Source organism: Lontra canadensis, unplaced genomic scaffold (assembly GCF_010015895.1).
Source record: "Lontra canadensis isolate GAN:19392208 unplaced genomic scaffold, GSC_riverotter_1.0 scaffold3, whole genome shotgun sequence".
In the NCBI taxonomy this organism is placed as follows: domain Eukaryota; kingdom Metazoa; phylum Chordata; class Mammalia; order Carnivora; family Mustelidae; genus Lontra; species Lontra canadensis.
The window spans coordinates 45,875,687-45,895,892 of record NW_022630997.1 but is presented as its reverse complement, the minus strand read 5'-3'; the positions used below and the strand labels follow the sequence as shown (position 1 = coordinate 45,895,892).

Below are 20,206 nucleotides of genomic sequence, written 5' to 3'. Positions count from 1 at the left end.
GATCTTCACCAGGACACCTTCAGACCTGGGCCCAGCTTTGGGTGCGCTAGCAATGCCTGCTGCGACTCGGATGCGGCTTCTTGCTGGTTTCATCGGCCAGGGAGTCTGGGGTTGGAGGCCTACGCCTTTCTTATATTTTGCTGCCTTCTTCCTCCTGCCTTCACCACCTGAAGTGGTGACTTAAAACTTTTTTAGGGTCCCAGATCCCTTTGAGGATCTAATTCAAATTCTGGACCCTTTACCACAAAAATGCGTGTCTGTACTCAATTTTGCTTATAATATCGGGCATCCTTGGGCCCATGCATGTCTAAGTTAAGAGCTCCCGCTATAACAAGAGGCTCCTGTACTTGGTACTGTTGGGGACTGGCCTTGGCTTTGGTGACTTGAGGCCTCACGCAGAGGTCCCTGCAATGAGGAGATGGCTGGTGAAGGCGACTGCCTCCAGTCCACTCAGGGTCCTGTTCTGTAGGCTTAGAAACCCTGGCATTGGCCTGAGCTTTGCAATCAGTTTCGATTCTGAGCTCCGCAGAGAGGCCTCTGACTGCTAGAGTCTGTTTGTGCAGAGCATGGCAGAGCCTGAGTTTCTGTGGAAGGCAGAATAGTACAGTCAGGTCAAATCCTGACCCTTGCACTTCCTAGCTCTGTAACTGGGGACAGGTACCCCACGCGATGCCTGTCAGATCTTCAGACGAGCGCCTGGCACATTGTGACAGCTCAGTGAACGGTGGCCGCTATGATCATTGTTGATACGGTTTTCATTATTATATCACGATGTGCCAGCTTGCTTGTATTCACAATCCCGAGAGGCGGGAAAGCTTGTTCTCTAGGCGACTTCCACGGGATGGCGAACCCTGGTCCTCTCATTGCTGTCCCCTGGCCAGGTATAAGGAAGGCCTTGCCAATACAAGAGAGATCCTGACAGATCTGGGCCTGGAGCCTTCGGAGGCCGACTGCGTTGCCGTGCAGCACGTCTGCACCATCGTCTCCTTCCGCTCGGCCAACCTCTGTGCCGCGGCCCTGGCCGCCATCCTGACACGCCTGCGGGAGAACAAGAAGCTGGCGCGGCTCCGGACCACGGTGGGCGTGGACGGCACGCTCTACAAGATACACCCTCAGTGAGTGCTGCCTGCGCCCCACACCCTCCACCCCCGAACGGAGACCCAGCACGCTCTCCCCGAACTGTGCTGCTTTTCTGTGGGGCTGGAGCCAACCACCTCCTCCTGCTGCTGAGTTTCCAGGGGAAGGGGAGACCGTATGCCTCTAGCTGGCTGGGTTATTTTGGGGGGATTGTTCTTAAAGAAATGCTCTGGTAAACCTGACTAGAAGGGCGTTCACCCAGACACTTATCCATCTGTCCATCTATCCATCCAGCTATCTATTACTATTGAATACCGACGGCGATTGGAAAATAAAATACACTCAGTTATAGATGGGGAGAGATCCGAAGGGCAGAGGTTGCCAAGTTCACAGGAAGGATATGGTAGGAAAATGCAGGGACATGAGAATTTCCCAGGACGAGGGAGTGGGAGAGCCCCTCTGGCTGACAGAGGTGGTGTTGGGAGTCAGGCAGGTATATGCTGGAAAGAGCTGGGGAAAGGACCCTTCCCCTTTGGACGCAGACGATTCTTGGCTAATACGTTATGTGCACACATGCCCTACTTACTGAAATATTAGTGATGAATAAAATAACCACTTCTTTGAGCCTCCAAGTGTCCTTTCCACCACCCTAGCTGCCCTAGCCCCTCCCCCCAGTCAGCCCCTTGCCTCCCCATCATCCAGTGACTGAAGGGTTGAGCCCAGCCCAACAAGGCAGCTCAGGACCCCCATTCCACACCTGTGTCTGTCCCCACTGACCAGGCCGGGTCTTTATGGTTGTTACACATTTTGCCATCGCCCCTGCCTTCAGATACCCAAAGCGACTGCACAAGGTGGTGAGGAGACTGGTCCCGAACTGTGATGTCCGCTTCCTCTTGTCGGAGAGTGGCAGCACCAAGGGGGCTGCCATGGTGACCGCGGTAGCCTCCCGTGTACAGGCCCAACGGAAGCAGATCGACCATGTGCTGGCTCTGTTCCGGCTGACTCGAGAGCAGCTCAAGGATGTGCAGGGCAAGATGCGGACAGAGTTCGAGAACGGGCTGAGAAAGGACACCCACCTGACGGCCACGGTCAAGATGCTGCCCACCTACGTCTGCGGGATGCCGGATGGCACAGGTGGGCCGCGATCAGAACTCCCACCCAAACTCCTTAAATCTAGTTAGGCTTTAATTTTTTTTTTAATTAAAAAAAAAGATTTTATATCTTTGAGAGAGAGAGGAAGAGAGAGTACAAGCAGGGGAGAAGGAGAGAGGGAGAGAGAGAAGCAGACTACGCACTGAGCAGGGAGCCCAACTCAGGACTCAATCTGAGGACCCTGGGGTCATGACCTGAGCCAAAGGCAGATGCTTAACTGATGGAGCCACCTAGGCACCCCAGGTTTTTAGTTTTAAAAGGCTTGTATTCATGTCTGTAATGGAGGGAGGGGGAGGAGGGTAGAAAGTCAGTACAGTGATTCTATTTGCCTTGGTGGATCCCGGGCATTTGCAATGGACAAATACCCTAGTGAGGTCACACGTGTGTCTGCGTAGCTGAGAACATGGCGTGTACATCATGCTGCTGGCGATGGAAGCCCAGGCTTTGCCCTCGGAGCTGCCATCTGGACACTTGGACTTGTCTGGCTTGTCTCCTGCCTGCTACCCTGCCTCTCCTCTCCCAGGGCTTGGCTCTTCCTCTCTGCTCTCATTGCTTTCTGCCCCTGACTTTTCTGACACTTGATTCTTCTCTGTGCTCAGCCAAGAGGAGCCACGACCCAAGGGGGTCCATTCTTTAGACAACTGACTTCATCTCTCTGAACCTCAGGGGCCTCACCTAGAAATAATGACCTTTGTAAAATGCTCTAGATCTTGTACTTTGTTTTGGAATCTTTAATTTCATCTCATCCTCAGAACCACTTGGGATGTTTCACAAAGAAAAAAGTGATTTCCATTTTATTGCTGCCAAAACAGACTCAGAGAGGTCAGATGGCATCCTCAAGGTCGCACAGCTGCACTTGGGGACTCTCAGCAGCAGAGATCTTTCCAGAGCCAATATCCTTCAAGTGTACATGGGAAAGAAACTAAGAGCAGTAAAAGACAGCATTCAAGGGTTTATTCTTTTGTCCTTTTCATCCTTCGGCCTTCATTTTTTAATTTTAATTTTTAAATAAAGATTTTATTTATTTGAGAAAGAGTGAGAGAGAGAGAGCATGAGAGCGGGGTGAGGAGCAGAGAGAGACAGACTCCCTGCTTAGCAGGGAGCCTGACGCGGGGCTCCATCCCAGGACTCCGTGATCATGAGCTGAGCTGAAGGCAGATGCTTAACTGACGGAGCCAGCCAGGTGCCCCTGCCTTCATTTGTCAAAGTTCCATTAAGCACCTACTGAATGTCAGGCTCTGGTCCAGGCCTGGTGATAGCATGGGGAGGGAAACACAGTCCCTACCCTTGTGGAGCCTGCGTTCTGTTGGGCTTGCAGACAATAGACAAACACCATATGAGGCCCTGTAGCAGCAGGGGCTATGAAGAAAATCGGGAGAAGGCTTTAGAGGGCTGGCTGGGAGTGATGTCTTTAGCAAATTCAGGAAACAGCAGAATGACCAGTGTGGACAGAACAGTGAGAGAGGCAGAGGGCAGGGTGAAAGGTCATATAGGACAAGCTCTGATGCTCCACCATGTCAGAGAAATGAGAGACACTGTTGGGGTGGCCTTGGATGGTAATGGGGGGCTGGCTTCGACATGCCTTCTTGTGAGTCAGGAGCAGGTGTGGGAATCCACATGTGGGACAAGCGGGGGGCAGGAAGAACCCTTTCATGCTCATGGGGAATAACTCCTGTCGGCCATAGAGACAGGATGGAAATATCCCCCAGATTTCACTGTGGTCAGTGTAGCCTGACTTGGATTCGCCTTCAGAGGCTCCTTGAGCTTAAGCATCATATGCAGCCTCTACCAGGTAACAAGAAAAGCGGGCTGGCCTTGGACTGGCTCAAAGCACCGTCCAGGGCTTGGAGGCTGCGCTGGGGGACTGCCACTCTCCTCTGGCTCGGGAGCCCCCAAGGACAAGGCTCCGAGTCGGCTCTGGGCCGGCAGCTCCTCTTCCTCTCAGTGCCTCCACACCAGCCCCTGCTCTCTGCATGCTAGAAGAACGCAGTGCCCACTTTTTCCCCCCGCAGAGAAAGGAAAGTTCCTGGCCCTGGATCTGGGGGGAACCAACTTCCGGGTCCTCCTGGTAAAGATCAGAAGTGGACGGAGGTCGGTGCGAATGTACAACAAGATCTTTGCCATCCCCTTGGAAATCATGCAGGGCACCGGCGAGGAGGTATAGGCGGGTTGGGGGAATTCCACGCCCTGGGGTGCCGGCCTGCCACCCCACTGCCCCGTGTTGCTGTTGGCCAGGGACGACTGCCCCTTTCTCCCCGCAGCTGTTCGACCACATTGTGCAGTGCATCGCCGATTTCCTGGACTACATGGGCCTCAAGGGAGCCCAGCTGCCTCTGGGCTTCACGTTCTCCTTTCCCTGCCGACAGACAAGCATCGACAAGGTGGGACAGCCCTGCAGACTTGTAGGCAGCCTGGCACGCTTCCCTCCTCCCCGAGAGGACTCTCACAGGGTCTGGGGCTCAGGGTAGCTGGGAAACATAACCAAGCCTTTGAACTATTTAATGTTTTCCATTTCTTATGTTCTATTTTCACCTTTAGGAAATAGCTCCTTGTATGTATACACACTATTTTTTTTAACTTTTTAAAAAATTAACATATAATGTATTACTTGCTTCAGGGGTACAGGTCTGTGATTCATCAGTCTTACACAATTCACAGCACTCACCAAGCACATACCCTCCCCAATGTCCAGAACCAGCCACCCATCCCTCCTCCCCACCCCCCAGCAACCCTGTTTGTTTCCTGAGATTAAGAGCCTCTTATGGTATGTCTCCCTCCCCAGTTCCATCTTGTTTCATTTTTCCCTCCCTACCCCCATGGCCTCCTGCCCTGCTTCTCAAATTCCTCATATCAGGGAGATCATATGATAATTGTCTTTCTCTGACTGACTGACTTCACTCAGCTTAATACCCTCTAGTTCCACCCACATCATTGCAAATGGCAAGATTTCATTTCTTTTGATGGATGCATAGTATTCCATTGTATGTATATATATACACACCCCACATGTTCTTTATCCATTCATCTGTTGATGGACATTTAGGCTCTTTCCATAGTTTGTCTATTGTGGACATTGCTGCTATAAACATTTGGGTGCATGTGCCCCTTTGGATCACTACATTTATACACACTATTTTTTTTTAAAGATTTTATTTATTTATTTGACAGATAGAGATCGCAAGTAGGCAGAGAGGCAGGCAGAGAGAGAGGAGGAAGCAGGCTCCCTGCTGAGCAGAGAACCCAATGTGGGGCTCGATCCCAGAACCCTGGGATCATGACCTGAGCTGAAGGCAGAGGCTTTAACCCACGGAGCCACAGGTGACCCTATACACACTATTTTAATCACCATGTTGTGGGGAAGTAAAACAGAGGCTCAGAGAGGTTAAGTCAGTTGTCCAAGTTGCCACATCTATAAACTGTGGTGGAAGGTTCCAACCCAGGACACTGGTATGAGAGCCCAGGCTCTTGCATTCTGGGGGAGACCAGAACTCAAAACCAATGTCCTGAAACCATCTTGGCTTTAATACACAGTACACCTATATATATAATTAAAACCCGCAAGTCAAGAAATAATGTCCTTGTTGTACGCATTACACTCTCTTTTCTATCCCATCTCATTTTGGGTATGAGAAGCTTGAGCCATGCTGGTCTTATCTGATGGGTCGGTACAAAATCAGAACTGGAACAGATCTCTTCAGAGCTCTGAGAACACCATGGAAACACCCATGCCAGCAGCTCCTTCCTGCCCTAATTAAATCAGAGAATGGGGAGACAGGGGTTTAAAAGGCTGAATTATCTGGTCACACACCTAGCTCTCTTAAAATTAAAAATGCCAGAAGGCTAAGAGCCAGAATATCCATTTCTCAAGATTCCATTTTTCAAACATGTGCTGAAAAGGAGTGATCAAGGATGTTCACTACAGCACCCCTTTTTAATAATGAAACATGAGAAATCGCTCCCATGGCAGCAGAAGGTGACTTAAAGACACTGGCAGGGCCATCATAAGGAATTACTTCCTTGATCTGCGTTTACCAGGCACACGCGTAGTGGTGCTCAGTGCCGGACACGGTTCTAAGTGCTTCGCAGATGCTACCCACCGGACTGGGAGGAACAGAGTAAGAGCGTGGGTCTGGAAGCTGAATCTTGGCTTCTTACTGACTGAATGACCGTGGGCAAATTGTTTAACCTCTCTGGACCTTGGTTTCCTAATTTAAAAACTGGAGATAAAAACAGTACTTATTTCCTAAGTATTCTTTATTTCTATGCAATTATATTTGAGGAATATTCTGCTCGGTGAAGACATGGGGCAGATCCACATGAACTGACCTGGAAAGGTCTAGAAGACACATTATTAAGTAAGAAAACCAATTTCCAGTAGTCCACACACAGTCTGAATTTATTTTAAAATACACGTAAACGGAGAGAAAGAGGTCTGGAGGGAGTCCTATCAGCCTGAGTAGAGGTTACCTCTCAGACTGGGGGGATGGGCAGTTAAAGGGGACTTTGTCCTTACTAGTAACACTTTAATTTTTTACAAGGGCAACATATTACTATATGACTGCTGCCATTAAAAATTAATATACCATTAAGGCAGCTGTGTGCAGCTGTCCACAGTCCTGAATGATCAATGAACCCCCAGGCATAGCAGCTCTTCCTGACCCAGGACACTGGGTCTCGAGGCCTCTCCCAGGAGTTCTGATAGGTTCATGGATACTCTGTTAAGAGAAGGGGGAGACAGACGGACAGCTGGGAGCAAAGCCACTGATGGCTAGGGAGAAAAAAGAAAGACTTTTAAAAATATATTATTTTTTCTGTAATAGCAACATTTTCAACTGGGGGTGGTGAATCTCTGGTGTTCTACGTACATCCACCAGTGAAGGGACAAGGGAGCCGAACTACCCAAGGACTTGGAGAGAAGGAGGGAGACCAGGGCTAAGGGCCCCAGGGTGAGATGGCCATCTAGCCCATGGGGGTGAGGGCACTGCTGTCAGAGCTGTTCACTCCTACTCCCACCCCAGCAGCTCTCTTGGCCTAGACGCCCCAGCTAGACCTGCTCTCACCCCACCCCCAGCTCAGGCTGCAGAGTCTAAGGCTAGACTAACTCTGCCTCTGGCTAGGAGTGTAAACTTGGGCTTTCTCTTAAAAATGAAAAATAGGATGCCTGGGTGGCTTAGATCTGCCTTCAGCTCAGGTTATGATCCCAGGGTCCTGGGATAGAGTCCCACATCGGGCTCTCTGCTCAGCAGGGAGCCTGCTTCTCCCTCTGCCTCTCTCTCTCTCTCTGTCTCATGAATAAATAAAGAAAATCTTTAAAAAATAAAAAAATGAAAAATACGTTTTCTCAATATTGTAAAAATTATACAAGCGAACTTTGGGAAAACTAGAAAATATGAACACAGAAAAAGGAAGGACTAAAAGGCACCCATAATCTTGTACCCAGAGAGAACCCTTGTCAACTTCCTGGGATAGGCATTGTTGCATACCTTTTTCTAGATATGAATGTGTGTGTGTGTGTGTGTGTGTGTGTGCGCGCGCGTGCGCACGCATGTGTCTGTGTGGTTTTTAAAAGAAGAATATCTGTATTTGTTTAGTGTGTGTTCACTTTACAGTGTGTGATGACCATCTTTCTCTAACATTCACTGTTCTCTGACAGCCTGATTTTTTATGACTGTTTAATATTTTCTATATTCATGCACAAGATAATAGATCTCTATCATTGGAATGATAGGCTGCCTCTAGTTTTTACTGTGGAACCATGCTTTGATGGATATGTTGCAGCTTTTACCTTTAATCACATCTTCATCTGTCCTTGGATGAATTAGACATGGAATCACGATGACCCAGGCCTAGTGACGAGCAGCCGACCACAGCACTTTGCATCTCTCTGATGCTGAGGTTGGGTAGTAGTCCCAGCAAACTGTTGCTCAAATGAATTTCTCCTCCTCTCCTTCAGGCAACACTCATTGAGTGGACCAAAGGCTTCAAGGCCACTGACTGTGAAGGGGAAGACATGGTGGACATGCTCAGGGAAGCCATCAAGAGGAGAAATGTATGTTACAGTGTTGAGGCTCATGCCTGACCTTGCGCCGTTTCCCAGGCCCCTTTGCTCTGCCACCCTGTGCCCCCCTTGGGCTGATACGCCCCTCCTGAGACTACCTGGTGTGCACACCCAACTTTACAGTTTGGCTGCTTCCTTTGCAGGAGTTCGACCTGGACATAGTTGCAGTTGTGAATGACACAGTGGGGACCATGATGACCTGTGGCCATGAAGATCCTAATTGTGAGATTGGCCTGATTGCAGGTAAGTGGTCAGGCATGTCCCATTAGCTAACTCATGTCTGATCTTCTGGTGGTTTCCTTTTTACATGGTGTGGGGCTGGGCCAGGGGTGGGGCTGGGCGTGGATGGAGCATTGTTCCATTACACAGATGCTCTAAAGCCAGCTTTGTCCATGGCAGAGATGAAGTTAAGATCAGGAGTCCAGGTTTCCTAATTTCTAAAACTTTACTTAGTATCTTTCTCCTTAAGAGCCCTAAGCCAACGTTGTCCTTTTGTTGAGGAAGGAGAGTGACACAGAAAGACAAGATTTTCAAATTAGGGTCTTGGGGCAGATTATCTGGAGTAGAAAGAAACCACTGTTGGCTTGGGGCTGATTTCCATGCAGCTCTGATGTACATCTCCTCTGTTAGCTGACCTCCTCTGGCTGTGGGTATGCAGGACGGGGAAGAGCTGGAAAGAAACCTAGAAGGGAAGGGGGTGGCCTGACATGTGATAGAGGCATTTGAGGGGCCTTTGAGAGAATTCTGGCAATGATTAAGGGCAAGGATGGATTTCAGAGGGCTGACTTTCTAATTGGCGAGGAGATGGGTAGGATTTGAACTGGTAAAGACAGAGGCGATGAGCATTGCAAGTGACAGGCACAGGTTAGTCATGACAGAATCAGGGAACGTTGTTCCAGTTGTCTGTCTGGGCTTCCTGAAGGGGAGCAGTGGGTAGAACAAGGAGATGGGGATATAGTGAGATGCTTCCAAGGCCAGCTAAGAGGTTTCATCTCACTGGAACGCTTACCCACTTGGTGATGACGGACAGGTTCCTCACTCTGCCTGGATTTGAGTTTCCTCATCTGTGGTAGGGGTCAGGCTAGAATTAGGAGGGCAATGGGGTGACACTCGTTTGATTGAATATAATACTTGCCTGGACTGTTGCACTGAGAATAGTTCTGAGATCAGGTCAGGGGCAAAGGAGAGAGAAGGTGGCCACAGACACCAATGTTTATGTCTCCAAGACTAGATAATTCCTCATGGTCCCTTCTAGCTCTGGCTGCTAAGCATGACTACTTGGGAGCCCATTTTGGGTGCCTATAGCTTCACAGTAATGGTGAGGATAAGGAAGAGATGATGATGTGATGCGATGATGAGGAGGAGGGGGAGGATGGTGTCCTCTCTTGTACCACATACTGTGTGGAGGAAGCATCTCGTTGTTTTCTTTAGAACAACCCTATAAGGCAGGGATTACTTCCTTTTTATAGATGAAGAAGATGGACCTCTGAAAGATGAGATTCTTGCCTGTAATCCCTGTGTTGTGAGGGTAAAGCTGGAATTCACACCCAGTCGTATCTGACTCCAAGCCTAAATTCCTCTCCGCTGCCCTCCTCTGCCTCTTTAGAGCCTGGGGATGTCTCTTGAGACTAAAGTCCCTTCATGATTCCTTTCAGGAACAGGCAGCAACATGTGCTACATGGAGGAGATGAGGAACATCGAACTGCTGGAGGGGGACGAAGGGAAGATGTGCATTAACACGGAATGGGGGGGATTTGGAGATAATGGCTGCTTAGATGACATCCGGACACAGTATGACAAGGAGGTGGATGAGGGGTCCTTGAACCCTGGCAAACAGAGGTGAGGAGGGCCAATGTGTATATTTAAGCAGGATGTTCAGTGAATGACTTTATCAGACCCAGGGAGGGGTACTACATTCATATCGTAGCCACTACAGCATTGTATTTTAATTATACGTCCCCATCAGAGGTCAGTGATGTGTCTTACTGGAACAAAAGCAAAATTCAGGACAAGTTTCCAAGAAGTAGAAAGAAGGGGTGACTTTTTCTAATTACCATAAGGTACCATAAGGTCTAGGGTGGCTTTGGAAGTGATTTAAACACAGTAACCAAGTTCACTCACTGTGGGCCAAGTGTCACAGAACAGGGGCATGCTGATTCAGTGGGCCTGCTCAGGGTGGGCTTCTAGGACATCCTAGAGGTCAACATCCTCAGCCTTTCAAGGGCTGCTACCAGGTTGGTGACCTCTGTTGTTCTGGGGGTAGGGAAGTGACAGCGGGTGGCAGATGGGAGCACTGGTTCTCAGTCATGATGTCACGTCCCACCAGGGGCCACAGTCACTGGGGAGGTAGATTCCCATTACTAGCCATACCAAAAATAGGGAAACCAATGAATGATTCTTTAAAAAAAAAAATGAGTACATTTTTGCTTGTGTTCTTATCTAGCTTCTCGAGGAAAAGAGAAAGGGGCAGGTAGGGGTAGAGGAAACGTGCTAGGAATTGATAATTAACTCAGGCCCATCCATGACAGCAGGTGTTGGCAAACTTTTTCTGTAAAGGACCAGATTGTAAATGTTTTACTATGAGGCCATATGGTCTTTGTCATAATGAAGCTCAGTGTCTTAGTATATAAAATAAGATGAAAATATAGATTTATCATGATGATGATATCCCAGTGGGGAAGTTGAACAGATAGGAAATGTAATGGGATATGTGGGCCACAGATGCCTTGTAACTGTGGAACCAAGAACCAAGTATCTGTACAAGGAGATACCTGGGGAAGGACAGGGCTAGCCTTAATCATCCTTGGGCTTCCTTTAGCACTAGTCTTTGTAGCTAGGAGGAAGATGAGCTGTGGGGAGCTCAGCTGAACCAGGGCTTGCTCCAAAAAGAAGGGACCTCATCTCTGAATCCCAACTTGGGACATTTGAGCATCATGGCTCTTCTTAAGGGGCAAGTGCCGCGTTCTTCTTTTTTTTAAGATTTAATTTATTTATTTGTCAGAGAGAGAGAGAGAGAGAGAGAGAGAGAGAGTACAAGCAGGGGGAACAGCAGTCAGAGAGGGAAGCAGGCTTCCTGCTGAGCAAGGAGCCCAATGTGGGACTCAATCCCAGGACCCTGGGATCATGACCTGAACCAAAGGGAGACGCTTAACCGACTGAGCCACCCAGGCAGCCCAGCCCCTCATCACTGTTAGTAACACTGTCTCACAGGCCTGTGCACAGTGCCTAGTCAGTGCCTTGTCAGGGCCTGCTGGTTACAAAGTCCCTTCTCCTCTTGTTTCTTCCCTCAGGGAGCTCACAGCCTGGTTTAAAAGGGGGGTTTGGCTCCCTTCCAACATGTTTCAAGATCTCCTGGTGTATGGAGTTTAAGTATAGTATTTCACAGAGCAGAATCTCTAATGGAACAGATTTCTTCAAATGCAAAGCCGAGGGGGATCTAGTAAACCAGATTCATAACACAAAGCCAGGGAGAACTGGCTCTGGGACCTGGAAAGGAGCTCACTCAGTGCCCGCTGTGGACCAGATGCTGGCCTCCCAACACTCTTGTAGGATCAGGCTTTTGCTCTCTGTTTTACAGATGATGGCTCACAGTACTTGCTCCTGTGGGGCAGTGCGGGGACCTGCCTTCCTCCCGGTCCACAGGGCTCCAAAGACTGGCTGTCCCGCATCGTGCAGACTTCTGTATTGCACTTCTCTGGGCCTACTGCCCACTCTGTACCACCCCAAAGCAGGCAGCTGTTGGATGCCAGTGGTCTACCTTCCATACCCAGACCCATGGTCCTTTCGTGAACCACTCACCAGGGCTGATTTTCCTGCTCATACCAACCTTATCCCTATTCTCCAGATACGAGAAAATGACCAGTGGGATGTACCTGGGGGAGATTGTGCGGCAGATCCTGATTGACCTGACCAAGCAGGGTCTCCTCTTCCGTGGGCAGATTTCAGAGCGTCTCCGGACCAGGGGCATCTTTGAAACCAAGTTCCTGTCTCAGATCGAAAGGTAATGTGGGATCAAGTTCACCTGGTCGTGTGAGAGGCCCTGACTGGAATGTGCTGCTGTCAGGCTGGGGTCCAGCAGACTTGAGATTTAAAAATAAAGACATGAAGGGCCTGGCTGGGCAAAAGGTTTCTTTCTGGAGCTGCTCTGTCTCTCTAGCTGCATGAGGAACCACAACACATAGTCAAAGGGCCCGTCGCGTGCCTGGGCCCTAAGCTTCCTGAACTGTTAACACAGGAGTTAGCTTAGGCTAAAAAAAACTGATCCTTTTTTATTTATGAAAAGATGATGTGTCCATAATATGAAAAAAAAACCTTTTAAAAAATCACCCATATGCTTGTGACTAACTATAACTGCTTTGATTTTTGCATATTCCCTTCCAAGTTTTTCAATGTGTGTAAACATATTTTAATAATTACAATCATAGCACACATATCATTCTATATATTATTTACTTAGTATTTGTACATGACCATTTTCCATTATAATTCGGTTTTCTATTTTATTTTTTATTATGAAAAATTATAACATATATAAGAGTAGAGGGAATGGTAAAATGATTGTAATGTTTGCATCACCACCTTCAACAGTGATCAACTCACAGCCAGACTCGGTCCGTTAATATACTCTTGCTTTTCCCACCCCCAAGCTGGATTAATTAATTAATATCCTGCCAGTGTTTCTATTTTTCAGATGGCCTAAAAATAATGTTTTTAGAGTTCATTTGCTTGCATCCATATCCAAACAGGGTCCATACGGTACAGCTGGTTGATATGTCTTTTAAAAATCTCTTTTAATGTATACATTTCTCCTTTTGTTTCCCCTTGGAGTACATTTGATGAAGAAACTGTCATTGTATCCTAGAAGTTTCCTGTGTTCTAGATTTCACTGATTTCACATTTAACATTTTTCTCTCCCTTGTATTTCTTGGAAACTCACAAGAAAACCAAGATGCCTGGTTAGATTCAGTATTAAAGTTTGGACAAGAATATGTCATAGGTGGCATTGAATTTTCTGTCTGTGTCTCTTTTATGTTGTTAGCAGTCACTGATGCTCATTGCCTAGATCTGTGATTGTAAAATGATGGCAAGTTAATGCTAATACTCCTGCATTTTCTAGCTGGAATACTTCTAGAAAGAGAAACTTCCTCCTCTCAACTCTTCGGTGTAATTATCATTTTAAATAGCTGTGTGATGTTACGTGATATTGCTGTACTGTAATTTACTAAACTTTCCCTTTAATATGTCTAGCTTATAATTTATGGAGTTCTGCAATTCTGAGCAACACCATAATTATTCTTTTTGTGTTATCATTTGCATTTCACAAATTATTTCCTTAGGAGTAGAAGCATTTGGTTAAAAGAAGCATTTCCCTGTGGACACACTTTTAAAAAGATAGCTCTGGTTTCCACCACCACCAGTGATGTACAAATGTGTTGGTTTCACTGCTTTTCCTACCAGCGCTGGTTCTTATTAGAGATTTTGTATTTGGAATTTCTGTCAATTTGCATTCATTCAGTTAATTTTACTGGTCTTTAAGGCCAGATGCCCGCAAGCCAAATACCACTTTGGGAGACCAGGAAAACTCGTTAGAAGTGAAAGCAGTGTACTTAATGAGAGAAATCTGCAGAGCAGATCTTGCTGTCTAAGGAGATGGAGGTAGAATCAGTAGCAGTAGCAGCAATTTTGTGTTTTCAGAAATGTTGATCAGCAGATACCCAGCATCCTTTTTTTTTTTTCTTTTGGTCTGCCTTCAACTCGTTAGATTCAAAGTTAAAAGTCATCATCTTTGATGACCAGAGGGATCCTCTTTTGCTGTAGGGGGCATATGGTTTCTTCCTCCTGTGCAAGAGATAAGCAGATGGACTATCTTTGCCTTTTTTTTTTTTTTTCCTGAGTACAAAGGAAGATGTCCCTGGACAAGGGTAAGTTAGCAGGACCTATATGCCTCTAGTAATATTTCTTCTGCCACACCAAAGGTGCCTGCTTTGGATGCTTTGATTTCCTGTTTCTAGGTATTTTATGTATGTTTAAACTTCATGTAATAAAAATCATATCCAATGTCATGCCAGTTGGGAATGGGAGGTGCTATGCGCACTGTGGCCCATTTCAAAGCACATTGTCCAATGGATGCACCAGGGACCTTGGGGGGAATCCCGGGCTTCCTACAGTCTCTGAGCCTGAGTTTAAGATTGCTTGTGCTGTGTGACCTGGGGCAAGTCGCTTTACCTCTCTGGATGACAATTTCTTTCCTTATAGAGGATAAATGCTCTACTGCTTAACCCCAATGATCGACCCAATGGTCAAGTAGGGGAATGTACATGAAGGAACTAGGTAAACTGTGATGGGCTAGGTGAGCTAGGTAAACTGTGATGGGCTGGATGAACTAGGTGAGCTAGGTAAACTGTGATGGCCAAACTGTGGAAAGAATTTCAGGTTTTATTATTTTACATACTAAAAAAAAAACCCCACTTTTTTTCATCCTATACAAATATTACTCATTCATAAGCAAAAGGAAGGGGCACCTGGCTGGGCTCAGTAGGAAGACCATGTAACTCTTGGTCTCGGGGTTGTGAGTTCAAGCCCCAATGTTGGGTATAGAGATTACTTTTTTTTTTTTTTAAGATTTTATTTATTTCTTTGAGAGAGAGAGAGAGAGACAGAGCATGAGCAGAGAGAGGGAGAAGCAGACTCCCCTCTGACTAGGGAGCCCGATGTAGGGTTCGATCTCAGAACTCTGAGATCATGACCTGAGCTGAAGGAGACACTTAACTGACTGAGCCACCCAGGTGCCCTGGGTGTAGAGATTACTTAAATTAAAAAAAAAAAAAAAGAGCAAAAGGAAGAAATTAAGAACTACCATAATCCTACCAGCATCTAAATAGATTTCCTTCTGCTCTTTTTTTTTCCTGAGCAAAGACAAGTTTTCAAAAACAAAAACAAACCAAGATCATATGGTACATAGCATTTTACCATCTATTTTTTTCACTTAATATGTTGTGAACATTTGCATTAAACATTCTCACGCAAGCTCATCATTGGGATCTACAAAGGATTCTATTACCTGACTACACCACCATTTACCTGTTGAATCCACTCTATGGCCAGACAGGTTATTTCTCAGTTTTTCTCCCTTGATAACAGTCTTCCCTACATATTCCCTGAGACAGTCAAGGCTATAATTTTACATTGTGTAGCTTGGAAGTCAGAGCTCCATAAGCTCCCTGGGAGATAATCAGGGTCTAGACTTGAGGCCAGCCAGTCCCCACAGCAGGTTCTTCTGTGCTTATGGTCCCATGGGCGGGTTCCTGTTCACTAAGGTGCTGATTTTACATTATTTATTAATTTATTCACTTCCCCATTGAATGTAGACAGCCCTATGCTGGTTTCTATTGAGAATACAGTCTTACCCTCATAGAGCATGTAGTCTAGTTGGGAAGAAAAAACAGAAAATGAGAAAAAGTTAAGGAGAAGGAAAGTTGGCCTCCAGTTGAACAGGACCCAAGTAGTGGGAGCTCCCATGCTCAGTGGGAGAGGTTAGACTGGGTGTGAGAAGGCGGGTGCTTGAATCCCTGCTCTCTATTCTCTGTGAGTAAGTCTCTAGCACCCTGAACCTCAGATTCCTCTTTGGAAAACGCACACCGGATGTGTTGGTTGCTGAATCTAATAAGAACTTCTAGTGAGATAATAGGTTTGAACATGTCTAACACAAGAGGTGCTCACACTTTATTTCTGGAAGGTGGTGGGACTTCCAAGGGCTTGGGGAGGCAGGTCGCAGGCTTCCTTGAGTCCCAGCTTCTGTGGCATTCTGTGCTAACTCAGCCATTGCCTGGATCATTTTTCCCTCCCTCCTCCTGGGACATTGGGGGCTGGGGTTTGTGAGCCATGTGGAGCCGGTTTGAGGGCTCTGGGAAGCAGGTCCTGACGTCCCACTCTGCTTGCCCGCAGCGATCGGTTGGCCCTCCTCCAGGTCAGGAGGATTCTGCAGCAGCTGGGCCTGGACAGCACATGTGAGGACAGCATTGTGGTGAAGGAGGTGTGCGGAGCCGTGTCCCGGAGGGCGGCCCAGCTCTACGGTGCCGGCCTGGCTGCCATCGTGGAGAAAAGGAGGGAAGACCAGGGACTAGAGTACTTGAACATCACTGTGGGAGTGGACGGCACCCTGTACAAGCTGCACCCGCAGTGAGTGCGCCGGAGAGGCCGGGATGGGAGGGCATGGACCCCACTCCATCTAACAGACAAGGTGTGAGCCTGCAGGGCTCTCTGCCCCAGTGGTTAGGATGTGGGAGTATTTGCCGTCCTCTCTGGACCCCATGCTCCTCAAGGCAGTTGTAATCTCCACGTTGTAGGACTGCGTAAGGATTGAGGGCCCAGTGCTCCACAAATGCAAGTGACTAGTCCTAACTACTCCCACCAGACCTCACGGGGAAGCAATGAGAACTGAGTATTTTGCACTGCACAGAGCATTTGTCAAGTATGAACAGGTTATAATTTTCTTAGCTCAGAGCCAGTGGACAGAAGGATTAATGTAAGTTTGAGTCCTGGCTCCACCACTTAGAAGCTGGGAGACCTAGCCCCAGTTTCTTACCATCTCTGAGCCTCAGTTCTTAATCTGTAAAATGATGACAAAAATCTTACCTACCTCATAGGTTGTCATGAGGACAAAGTTAAACAGTGTCTGTAGAGTGCATGGCACATCACAAAAATGTCAATCATTAAAGCTGTTACTATTTTTTTTGAAAGCCATTATTTTTCTTTAGTGTTTAATAGTTTTGGTGAAGAGAAAAAGTGTTAAGTTTATAAAGATTTCCAATCATACTGAAACATATACACGAACATACTGTTATTGTAATCCTGGATCATTAGCTCTTCCTATGATGATGACTCATTATCCAAAATAATGGACTGCTATCTTTTCTTGTTTTTCTCCTTAGGATCACTTATTTTATTATTATTATTATTATTATTTTGTTGACATTTGTCTCATTTGCTCTATTAATGGAAAAAAGACAAAGGAAATCAATTTTTTTTAAAAAACTGGGGTTTTCTGTTTTACTGTGCTTTCTACTATCAACTGTTAATTACTTTACTAGAATCATATGGACTTTTAAAATCTTAATTCATAACTGATTGACTAGAAAATGTCCCACAGACAAACTAACCCCCAAGGTCAATGTGCCAGAAGGCAGGGTTTTGGAACGATTCAGTAAGCAGCCCTTCACATTGCTTTCCCTCTGTCACCCCCATCTCCACCCTAACGCTTTAAGGCTTATCTGTAGTTTAAAATTAAAGGAAATGGATCATCTTATCAAAAGAGAGTAGATCCTTAGTGTTGAGATTTTAGGTATAAGAGAAGTGGGATTATAGAAATAAAAATGGATGTGGAAACAGAACTTCCTGTCCTCTCAAATGAGACCCCTGGATAAACATCTTTATTTAAGTTGGTCCATGGTGCTGGGATTGCTTATGAAGTGATATATATGCTATGGAATATGCAGTTGAAAGACTCTCATTCTAGCAAAATTAGTTAAAGAATATTTTCATTACTTTTGGTTCCACAAGAATCACTTATTTCTGATGTGGTACCAACAAGCCTCTCAAATCAAAACTGGACCAAAGGACAAAAACCACATGATCATTCCTTTTTTCTTTTTTAAATTTTTATTTATTTATTTATTTGTTTATTTGTTTACTTGTTTATTTATTTGAGAGAGAGAGAGCAGGGGGAGGAGCCAAGGGGGAGGGAGAAGGACAAGCAGACTCTGCGGAGCATAGAGCCTGATGGAAGGCTTGATCTCACGACCGTGAGACCATGACCTGAGCTAAAATCAAGAGTCAGATGCTTCACCAACTGAGCCACCCAGGCACCCCCTAATAATTGCTTTTAAACTGTTATTTATTACACTTTGTATGTATATTCTATATGTAAAACACCGATAATAGTCTCTGGCTTTAGTAGTTGCTCAATAAAAGGTACAATTAAAACATCTCTTCACCAAGTGGTACAGGAAGCCTGGAGAAGCAATCTAGAAGGAACAAATGAGCTTGGAATCATTCATAAATATGTTGGTCATGTATGTAATTGCTGATGATGTTTCTCTCTCTCTCTTTCATAGCTTTTCTCGGATCTTGCAGGAAACTGTGAAGGAACTGGCTCCTCGATGTGATGTGAAGCTCATACTGTCAGAAGACGGGAGTGGAAAGGGAGCCGCTCTGATCACTGCTGTGGCCAAGAGGTTGCAGCAGGCCCAGAAGGAGAACTAGGAACTCCCTCGGGCTTGGACCCGATGTGCCTTGAATATTGGCCAGCCTTTCCTCCGGCAGATGAGTTGGTCAGGGACCAACAGCCAAGCTTCTAGCTGACTTCACATTCTGGGTGGCCAAAAGAGAACCCTGGGTTCTCGGGTACTCCTGGCATTTTGTTACTTGGTGTTGTTTTCAGGGGCATTCAATGACATTTCTGATTGGCATATTTGACCCAAAATGGGCCAACTTGTAAAATCAAAGCATTTGGGCCTGAAATAATCCCCTTTTAGCAATTTTTTCAGTTGAGGCCTGAGCTGCTAGTTCTCTATGGCTTTGGGTCCCGTTGCTTTTGGACTTAGAAACATGTCCACAGTCTGCCCCCGTGGCCTGGCTGGCTGAGCTCTCCACTGGGATGCTTCAGCCATTGCTTGCAGTAGGTTGGGTCCTGATTTGCAGATACCCCTTTGAGAAGGATAGGGAGTCATGTAATAAACTGGAGATCTAATCTGACTTGTCCTTAACTCGTCATGCTGACGAGGGAAAGCGAACAAAGACTTTGGAGTATCAGCCCCAGGATGAAGAAAGGTTGGTTGCCAGGCAACCCTGCAGGAATCTTTTCATGCTTAAAGTGAGTTATATCAGCACCTGTAGGAGTTTGTTTCTCAATGTTGTGTGTGTGATGGGGAGGGGTGCCGTTTGGGGCACCTGTTTCGTTATACACGTGGTTTGTGTTGCTACTGTGGGTAGTTGTTTTCAGGACTGTTAGGGATATGAAATCCAGTAAATGAATAAAAAATATTTGATTTCCTAAGAATCTTTGCATGAGGTATCAGTATTTCATTGGGGAGGCTCGCTCACTAACTTCACGCCCTGCTTGTAGAATAAGGACACTGATGTTTCTGAGAGCATCTCTCTCACCCAAACTTCTTCCCAACAGGGAGAAATATACAGAGTATCTTCTGTAATACTTTTAACCATTTATCCAAATCTCATTTGAACAAGTACTTCATATGACGGGGGCATTTACCACGTGATCCTACAGCCCTTGCTTTTGAACAGCTAAAGTTGACTGGAGGGCCTTTGGACTTTCAAGCTGACATCTACCTTCCTGGAGCTCAGCCCTCCCCACCCGCCCTGTTAGCCTGCATTCTCCCTTCCAGAACTAATTGGACTTGGCCTGTCCTTGCCCATTTCTCCGCTGGATGTCCTCGATTTTTCTCGACCCCCGCATTAATCTGAACCACCTGTGACCTCCTACCTCATTACCGAATTACCTGTATGTGTTTCTCATCTGGCCCCTAGATTGAAAGATTTTTTTGTTACATACATTTTTTTATTGCTCCAGTGAACCCAGGATGATGATGTTCTTACTAAATGCTTATTAGATGGAGACATGATTGAAAAATGAACTGTTCCAAGAAATTTTCTTTAGAAGGAGTGGAAGCCATTATCATGGGCCACAGACTGAAGAGAATAATATCTCAGATCATCCAGGTTGGTTTTATTTTGATTTATGTACTTAATTCCTGGTGGTAATTGTTGCCATTTGTTGAAGCAGAATGTTCAGAATGGAGGAGGCTGAAGGAGGGTAAGAGAGAGGCCAGCTGGGGCTGGGGACACATGAGGGAGCTGAGGTTCCCTAGGAACTCTTTTTTCCTGTATCCAGTAAACGTGTAG

At 46.4% G+C, this 20,206-nt stretch overlaps 1 protein-coding gene across 2 annotated transcripts in view; it reads left to right on the top strand.

Annotated features, from left to right (window-relative positions):
• The window catches only part of HKDC1 (hexokinase domain containing 1), a 40,931-nt gene extending 21,714 nt beyond the window's left edge, over positions 1 to 19,217 (top strand). Inside the window, exons 9-18 of one of the 2 annotated variants that reach the window (XM_032841473.1) lie at positions 882 to 1,115; positions 1,907 to 2,211; positions 4,242 to 4,387; positions 4,491 to 4,610; positions 8,183 to 8,278; positions 8,431 to 8,530; positions 9,943 to 10,126; positions 12,132 to 12,287; positions 16,232 to 16,465; positions 18,400 to 19,217. In XM_032841473.1, coding sequence (XP_032697364.1) covers positions 882 to 1,115; positions 1,907 to 2,211; positions 4,242 to 4,387; positions 4,491 to 4,610; positions 8,183 to 8,278; positions 8,431 to 8,530; positions 9,943 to 10,126; positions 12,132 to 12,287; positions 16,232 to 16,465; positions 18,400 to 18,547 — 1,723 coding nt within the window. In that variant the 3' untranslated portion in view covers positions 18,548 to 19,217. The remainder of the gene's footprint in view (positions 1 to 881; positions 1,116 to 1,906; positions 2,212 to 4,241; positions 4,388 to 4,490; positions 4,611 to 8,182; positions 8,279 to 8,430; positions 8,531 to 9,942; positions 10,127 to 12,131; positions 12,288 to 16,231; positions 16,466 to 18,399) is intronic. The other variant, XM_032841482.1, reaches the window with a different exon arrangement.
• Positions 19,218 to 20,206: the final 989 nt, after the last annotated feature.